Source organism: Loxodonta africana, chromosome 20 (assembly GCF_030014295.1).
Source record: "Loxodonta africana isolate mLoxAfr1 chromosome 20, mLoxAfr1.hap2, whole genome shotgun sequence".
Taxonomy (NCBI): Eukaryota; Metazoa; Chordata; class Mammalia; order Proboscidea; family Elephantidae; genus Loxodonta; species Loxodonta africana.
This window is the reverse complement of record NC_087361.1, coordinates 56530251-56539539: the sequence shown is the minus strand read 5'-3', so window position 1 is coordinate 56539539 and position 9289 is coordinate 56530251. Positions and strand designations below refer to the sequence as shown.

The 9289-nt window shown below is 47.7% G+C and overlaps 1 protein-coding gene across 9 annotated transcripts in view; it reads right to left on the bottom strand.

Annotated features, from left to right (window-relative positions):
- Window positions 1-432: 432 nt before the first annotated feature.
- Window positions 433-9289, bottom strand: part of ITSN1 (intersectin 1) — a 176454-nt gene continuing 167597 nt past the window's right edge. For 7 of the 9 annotated variants that reach the window (XM_023548435.2, XM_023548438.2, XM_064273214.1 and 4 more), the window contains 3 exons: window positions 5084-5201; window positions 2255-2446; window positions 433-1907 (listed from right to left, as the gene is read on the bottom strand). In XM_023548435.2, the coding sequence (XP_023404203.2) occupies window positions 1906-1907; window positions 2255-2446; window positions 5084-5201 (312 nt within the window). In that variant the 3' untranslated portion in view covers window positions 433-1905. The other 2 variants (XM_064273215.1, XM_064273216.1) reach the window with 2 other exon arrangements.

Below are 9289 nucleotides of genomic sequence, written 5' to 3'. Positions count from 1 at the left end.
CGAGTGTATGAAGATGTGAAAGCTTCCATCTTGACCCACTTATTTTTGGATGTCAACAGTCTCTTGTTATGATACATCTTCTGGACAAAGGTTTTGTTCCTGGAGCCAAATCACACACCTAATCCAATGTATCAACAGCATACACCGAGAGCCCAATGAGACAGTGAGCTGCTAAGCTGAGGGTAGTTCTACCCTTCAAAACCAGTATTACCAGGAACAGTGGTTTACAGACTGCCCAGGGAAGGGAGAGGGGTAAGGGGAGAGGGAGGTCGTTCAGACAGGACTCAGCGAGGATCGACCAGGTCTGTATTTCGGAGAACACGTGTCGGAGTGGCACGCAGGCTGCAGCCCACCTGCTGACGTCTAGTCTGTTTGGGACCCCGTCACCGCTGCCAGGTTGCGACATCAAGAACACAGAGACATTTCCGTCTAACTTTTATATGAAGAATTTAATTATCTATACACGTAACTAATTCAAAAGGTTGTATTACAGTTGTTAAAGCCGCAGGTTTAGATATTTATATATTTTACATTCACATCCATTAAAACACTGAAGCGCAACGGGACAAGGGGGTGCCATCCTCACTGTACCACGTGAACATGGGGGGCCTCCCCAGCACTGCCGGCACAGACTCAGGACAGAGGGGTGCAAACACCAGTGACGCCATGTTCAGAGATATTAGCCGGACAGCTAGGCTGTGCCTGAGGCTCCCCAGCCCCCATATGCTGTGCTGTCTGCAACAGGCATTTTACTGAGAGCTTGAAAGCTTGAAACTGATGTTTGAAAGACAAACACGGCTTCGGCTACAGCACATCTAATACACGAACGGACCATGAGCGCCATTTAATATTAATCTGTAGAAATTCCACAGTCTAGTTAAAAAATGTAAACATTGGAAATTAATTGCAGGGAGATTTCTATACATTCTTTCTTGTCAAGAAAATTACTTATTCAAAATATGTCATTCCACGATAAGTTACGGGAATACAACGTCATGTAACAGAGACTGAGGAGAGCTTGCCGGTGTTGTTGATCTTAACTGATCCATGGTATGAAAACACACAAAATTTAAAACCCAAAACAGAAAATACCAACTCAACCAGATAAATCTGAGACGAAACAAAAACACAGGTGCTTTCTCATGTGGCTACAAGGTCACTGTGCAAAATAAAATGAATGCAGTATGATCAGAGCATCCTACGGGGTGTGGCTTCTGTGACGGGGAGGACTGATTTCTTAGCTGCAGGATGTGTCACATGCTCAGTGTGGTACATCTGATACACAAACACGCACAAAACACCTTCTGTTTAATCGGGCTCATTCTACACATCTTTAAAACAGACACACTGAACTCCTCTGCGCTTCTATGGGGGGGAGCCCAAACTACACAACTTAGTTGGTAACACTGGACAAAATGAAAAGTTACAGCAAGTCTCAGATTTATGGACATTGGGAACATTTTTAACAGCACATGCAGCATTCCTTGATAGTGGGTCTTTTTGCAAAACCAAAATAGCAAAGAAGCGATTTTTCTTTTTTTTTTTATTAAAAGGCTAAAATATAGATTTAAAAAGAATCTCCAAACTATTGAAAGCCCCTGTGCAAAGGTGGGGGGAAGTCAATTTGAGTTGTGAGGAAAGCCACAAAAGGACCCACTACCCTGTGTGTTTTTGCAAGTTTCACTTCTGTCTCTGCAAGTAACTCAAACATTGCGATCACATGCAGCTAAGGAAATGAGGTAAAGTGCTGTGCAGCGGGTTCTTGTACTCAGAAGGCAGTGGGTGATCATGCTGGAGGTCACATGATCAAGGCTGCATCTCCCATCATCCCTCTGGGCAGTGATATGGGATAGTGGGTCTCTTTGAGGACTTTCAAGCCTGAGTGGGGGATGGGCAACATATGATTCCTAGAAAAAGGAGGAAAACAACACATAAGCAAAACAAAACAATGAGCAAAATTCAAGCTAGGAAAATGAGTCAGGCATGTAAACAGCATGGTGCCAAAATGATTTTACAAAAAAGGAAAACGGGGAAGGGCGGGAGGGAAGGGACATGCTACAGAAGGAATGAAAAAAAAAAAAAGAACCCCATGAGATAACGTCTTGCATTACAGAAGGTCTTCAAAGAGACTGTTGCGAATGCAGCAGTGTCTAGCTTTAAGTTCTGCAAACAAAGCTCGCAGAATCAGAGCAATGCTGCATGTTTTACCGAAAGACACCAGAAATGGGCAGCGACGGAGCCACCGGGCACTTACATTGCTGGCTGGGGTCCATGTCTGTGGTCAGCTTCACATAATTGGACGGGAAGAGCCCCACTTGTCCGCTGACTTCTCCTTTCCACCAGTCGGGGTCTTCCTTGTTGAGGACATTGATGATCTGGCCCTTGCTGAAGGCCAGCTCGTCATCGTTCTGCGCCGTATAGTCATACATCCCGATCACCTGGCACACTGCAGGAGACAGGGCGGGTGAGCACTGCCATCCTGATCACCTGGCACACTGCAGGAGATGGGGCAGTTGAGCACTGCCATCCCGATCACCTGGCACACTGCAGGAGACGGGGCGGGTGAGCACTGCCATCCCGATCACCTGGCACACTGCAGGAGACGGGGCAGGTTAAGTGCTGCCATCCCGATCACCTGGCACACTGCAGGAGACGGGGCAGGTGAGCACTGCCATCTCAATCACCTGGCACACTGCAGGAGACGGGGCGGGTGAGCGCTGCCATCCCGATCACCTGGCACACTGCAGGAGACAGGGCGGGTGAGCGCTGCCATCCCGATCACCTGGCACACTGCAGGAGACGGGGCAGGTGAGCACTGCCATCTCAATCACCTGGCACACTGCAGGAGACAGGGCGGGTGAGCGCTGCCATCCCGATCACCTGGCACACTGTAGGAGATGGGGCAGGTGAGCACTGCTGTCTGCTGAGCACAGGGCACAGGCAGCTTGGGCCGCCGGATATCCTGGTATGCTGTGCACTTTCAGAACAGGGTAAAACGAAGTGAAGGTACCCTAAGGGGACTCTTATGGTGTGAGCAAGAGAGGAAGATGAAGTGGAGGTGCCCTAAGGGGACTTTTGTGGTATGAACAAGAGATGAAGGTGAAGGATTAAAAAGCAAGACGACAGCAAAATTTCTGCACTGTCTTCAGTGTTTATAACACCGTCTTCCTTCTCATGCTTCCTTGTCAGCAGAAAACTTAAAGTGGTGATTTGCATGCTTTCTGTCTGGGTGCAGTGGAACTCCTGCACAACGCCGACTCAGGGGAACCCTGGCTTCCTGCTGCGTGGGACAGCTCTGCATCACGGGGACTTTACTACAATGTTTCTTTTCTTTTTTCATTTTTAAGGTGGAAGGGGATAACCATCTGACCTCCAAAAAATCTAAACTGTGAAAAGTAGAACCACAGTTTTAAAAGAATTCCACTGTCCCTTTGTGTCTCAAAGTAAGAGATGCCCACGCTCAAGAACAACCTTCGCTCCTTTTACCTCAAACCTATCGCTGCTGTTTTCGCTGCCAGCCGGTCGGCCCCGAAGCCACGCTCCACAGAATAAAACGCTGCCTGGTCCTTCACCATCTCCACTATCGGTCATGGATCAGACCCTTGTGATCCACAGAGCTTTTCTCAGCTGATTTTCAGAAGTAGATCGCCAGGCCCTTTCCAGCTTAGCCTTACTCTTAGTCTGGAAGCTCTGCTGAAACGTGTTCAGCATCATAGCAACACACAAGCAAGCCTCCGCTGACTGGCAGGTGGTGGTTGCGCCTGAGGCGCATTGGCTGGGAATAGAACTTGGGTCTCCCATGTGGAAGGAGAGTTCTACCCCCAAACCACCACTGCCCCCCCAGGAGGTTAAAATGGTCTCATTCCCTGGTATGTTTACATTTCAGATGAATCCATACTTCAGATTGTAATCCCCAATTAATTTTTCTTAGCCAAGCTATACTTCGGTTTAAAAACCAAAACAACCAAACCTGCTGCCATCCAGTTGATTCTGACTCATAGCAACCCTATAGGACAGAGCAGAACTGCCCCACAGGGTTTCCAAGGAGCCGCTGGTGGATTCGAACTGCTGATGTTTTGGTTAGCAGCTGAGCTCTTAACCATTGTGCCACCAGAACCGCTATACTTAGGTTTACCAAATTCTCCAACTAATTCAATCACTCCAGCAAATTATTTGTGTATGGGGGCAGAGGGAGGTGCGGGGAGGGGGATGGGCAGCACCAGGCCCCCCACAGGAGGAGAGATCCAGCAACCTCCCAGCCTGAGGCCACGGTGCAAGCACAGAGTCCCAGCTGGGGTCAGGGAATCACTCACAAAGTTGGCCAATCTCTTCATTTCTCACAACGGCTCCCAAGTTTTCATCTTAATTCACTGGGCATGTACGCACAGGTGTATTGGAACAAATGTTTGCCACAAATGCCACCAAAGAATTGGTGGCTTAAAGACCTAAAGCAGAATTCTCTCCTCTAACCTCACCTCTCCCCATCACTAACTACTGAGGGTCTAATTTAGTCTCTTCAATCAGAAAACAGCCAACCAACTCAACTTCGGTGCTCTCTGCTCTTTCATCCTTTCAGGGAAGTGTGTGCAACATCCTGCCCATGACCGAAGCCCCTCTGTTCACAGTGCATGCCATGGGGAGTTATTTTAGTCTTCAGTGAATACCACATCGCTACCAGCAGACCCCTGCAGCCCCCGGCTCCATCTCCTGACCTATTCAGATCCCCGCCATTTATTTTTAGGGCTGCCCTTTTGTCCCCTCACCCCCTAGCCCAAGTCCCAAGTCAAACAGCTGGAAGGAAATCAAGAGAAAAGTCTGCTTTACTGTCACAGCTTTCACGGCTCCTTCAGGATGAGGGTCCCAACAAGGGCTCCATTGTACCGGGCACAGTGAAGCTACTTAGACACTCGGTCCTTTTGAAAAACAAATTCCACATCGCAGTAATTGGGTGTCAGTCCCGGCAATGACAAGAAGCACTTAACGCAGACGTGAACAACAATCGAAGACACGTCCTGAGAAAATCGAGTGGAAACACTGCCACACCACGTGCATTCTTCTCCAGTGAGAGACCATGGCGCCTTACCTGCAGTTAGGGCCGTGGACTTCGGTGGCTCTGTTGGGGTGATTTTGCTCGTCCCAGGGCTTAAAAGTTTGACATAATTAGCTGGGAACCAGCCTATCTGGCGCTTTTTCCCACGTGCCTAGTAAGAAAACAAATAAATAAATACTGGAATTTTTAAAAGCGTTCACGTTCTTTCACGATACAGCTTGCTCTGCAACAGAGCACCTACACAAACCTTACATATAACTGAAAACCAAATAGCATTCACATTAGAATCCGTGGGTTACTAAATTTTGAGAATCAAATATTGTAGCTGAAAATTCTCATCATGGCCGTGATTGATCAGCAAATCCCGGGGCTGCTTTGCATCAGCTGGGTCACGTGGATGACAGGTTTGGGACACACGCAGTGTATCCAGGGCAGAAACCCTCTGCATCTGTCGTGAGTCTGCAGGGTGCCCAGGAAGGAACTCTGCTACTGCTGTGTAACGTTAGCCCCCAGCTGCTGATTCAGTGAGTGTAGAGGTTATGGCTAAGGTGACGTTAGTTATGTGTTTTAGGACTAATAATAGTAATTCTGTAAGGACGATAATATTATTATTCCCATTTTCCAGATGAAGAACGTGAGGTCAGAAAAGTGACATGACAGCCCCGAGATCTCAGTTAGTTAGCAGAAAGCCAAGATTCACGCCCATGTCTGTACTCTTCCTCGCAACCAACCGTAACCTCAGAGGCAGATAATGCTGGTGCAGCGAATACAGAGCACAAAAAGGGTAAACGCTGCGTTCAGAAATCAGCAGGACTACCTAGTGGCAGGAGCCACACTTCTCTCTGCCGTCCCCTTCTCTGTTACTTCACTCTGAGTCAACACAAGGTCCCTTCGGTGAGCACTGATGTGCCAGGTGTCATTGGGATGGGACACAGTCCTACTCTGGAGAAGCTCAGAATACAGCTCTCAGCTGAGACTTGAAATTGTGACACCATTCTAATAAGTGATAAAGATCACAAGAGGTACGAAGACTATCCTTCCATGTACCACCAGGAAGTGAGAACTGGAAACACACACACACAGAGACAGAGAGAGAGAGCGGCTCTAGGAACAAGGCTCTGATAAGAACTGTAGCCTCTGAGGAGGAGAATTGGGTGCCTCGGGGTCCAAGAGTAGGAGGGAAATATCTGCATCCCTTTTCGTGACTTTTGGATTTTGAACCACATGAATATATTGCCCATTCCAAGATGAGGAAATAAACTAAGAGAACCACCCCCGCCACCTTACATCTGCCCTCCCACCAGCCAATTTATCAAGCAGGGTGGTGCAAATGGTTAACACATTTGGCTGCTAACCCAAAGGCTGGCAGTTTGAGTCCAGCCATAGGTTCCCTGGAAGAAAGACCCAGTGATCTACTTCTGGAGAATCACCCACTGAAAACCCTACTGAGGACAGCTCTGCCCTGACACACTCGGGGTCGCCATGGGTCAGGTGGACAATGTAACTGATGTTCTGGGAGCAGATCAGGTTCCATGTGACTTGTGGTTCGAGAGACTTGGTGCCTTCAGCTTGAGGACTAGCAGGAATCTGCTGACACTTGAAGTCACGCGCTCACAACTCCCACATGCTCATCTACCTGGTCTGTGCCAGGTGCTCACAACGACCCCACTACATCCCCACCTCTGAGCTTGTGCAGGGGCAGGACACAGAGCTCGCTGGTCATTCCTTCACTTGTGTGGGATTGTTTAATACGTCTGAGAAGAATGCACACGAGAGGACTGAGATGTGAGAAAGCAATGGCTCAACACTAATGAATCGACAAGAATTAGGATTTTGTGAGGTAGAAAAGATTACCTAAACTTTAAAAAAAATTGGAAACTACAACCAAAATAAGCTGATAAAATCCCTATTAACACTCACAAAGAGTCTTTGTAAGACTCTTTCCATGATTTTTATTCAATTAGAGGGCTCAGATATAAGGGGCTTCCCGTGACTGCTCCCCATGTTGCTGCATGTTCCCCCCATCCCCAGCCCCTTAGCGATGCAGGCCTCCGTCCATCCCCATCACTGGAAGGAGGATGTGACACATTCCAGAGACATCTCTGCAGCCCCACCCCTCGCCAGGGACAGAGCCACTCTGGACAAAGCCCCAGAAGCTTTCCCGGCCATGGCAATTCACCCACTTTACTGTGAATTGCAGGAAGCATTCAAAGCCCTCTCTGAGAAAGGCTGGGAGTGTGAGGACTAAAAGGTATGGTCCCTGCCTCCAAGGAGCTGATAACTAGATGCCAAAGTGAGGAACGCCCACAGGATGCTGAACACTAACATCAGCATCCGCTGTTAATACCGACGAGTGGTGCCGGCATCAGGTCGCCACACATCCAGGAAAGGAGACGCTGCTTCTGGCTGGATGGCCAGAGAAAGCTTCCAGGACAAGTGGGGTTTGGCCAGCTCTTGAGGAATCACAAAGCGGGGAGTTGACCAATTGGGGAGGAATGTCAGCAGCAAGGGCAGCAAGGATGAGAGTCAGGTGTGTTGCTTGTTTTCACAGAGGCTGGGAGCTGTGCTCAGGAGCGGTTGGCAGCCGTGCTGAGCGGTGAGACAGGCTGAAAGGGCAGGGGGTACTTGTGGTAGTCACCAGGGCTTCACAACAGCACAGTGACATACGGGACTACAGGCCAAGTAGGCAGCTGACCACAGCCCAGGAGTGGGACCCGCTGGTCAAAGGGAGCTCTATCCCTGACCAGCACAGAGACAGGCATGTTATGAAGGGAGCGTGGATTTGCAGGCTCCCCAAGGCCAGGCTCCTGAGCCAGCAAGTTGGATCTGTCGGCACTTCCAGATGGGTTTTACGGCTGCCCACCCACGAGATCCCCAGGGGACATGCAATCGTTAGCTACACTCCAGGCGGCACCTCCTATTCCAGCCAAGAATAGAAACAGAACAGGAAGAAATTCAAAACTTCCCTAGATTTGGCCTCCACCGATGAGCCGAACAATCTTTACTGCGACAGCTGTACAATGGAACCTGTGAGAGCTGGAACGCAACAGAATGGCCTTATTTTTCTGGGTCTCACAAGTTTGCCACCTTTGACAGGGTACAGTCTTACCGCTTTTCTATCACTATTAGTAGAAAATATTTGAGTTTTCCTTTTCTGACAGGTTTCCGCCTCACACAGGTTCTGGCTTTCATAGGTTATACTGTATAACAGTGACTTTTTAAAAAGCATCTTTGCCTCTGGCCAAAAAACCAAATCAAACCTGTGGCCATTGAGTCGACTGTGACTCACAGCAACCCTATAGGATAGAGTAGAACTGGCCCACAGGGTTTCCACGGGGTGGCTGGTGGATTTGAACTGCCAACCATTTGGTTAGCAGCCACAGCTCTTAACCACTGCACCACCAGGGCTCCTTGCCTCTGGGAATAAGACTTATAAAAGGTATCCCAAAGGGTAAAACGAGTTATAGGGTAACATTATGACAAGATGGATAGATACATATCTGTATACATGTATCTATCCATCCTCTAAATACATATATAGACATGTATCTATCCATCCCGAGTACACATATGGACATGTATCTATCTATTCATCCCCTGAATACATATACAGATATGTATCTATCCATCCCCTGAATACATATACAGACATGTATCTATCCATCCCCTGAATACATACATAGACATGTATCTATCTATCCATTCCCTGAATACATATATAGACATGTATCTATCCATCCCCTGAATAGATATATAGACATGTATCTATCTATCCCCTGAATACATATACAGACATGTATCTAACTATCCATCCCCTGAATACATATATAGACATGTATCTATCCATCCCCTGAATAGATACATAGACATGTATCTATCTATCCCCTGACTACGTATATAGACATGTATCTAACTGTCCACCCCCTGAATACATATATAGACATGTATCTATCTATCCATCCCCTGAATACATATATAGACATGTATCTATCCATCCCCTGAATAGATACATAGACATGTATCTATCTATCCCCTGACTACGTATATAGACATGTATCTAACTGTCCACCCCCTGAATACATATATAGACATGTATCTATCTATCCATCCCCTGAATACATATATAGACATGTATCTATCCATCTCTGAATACAGGGGAACTAATAATACTGTGATGTACGCAAAGACCCTGGTGTTATACTACCACACAATGCCACTGATCTAGCGCTCTGCCCCTGC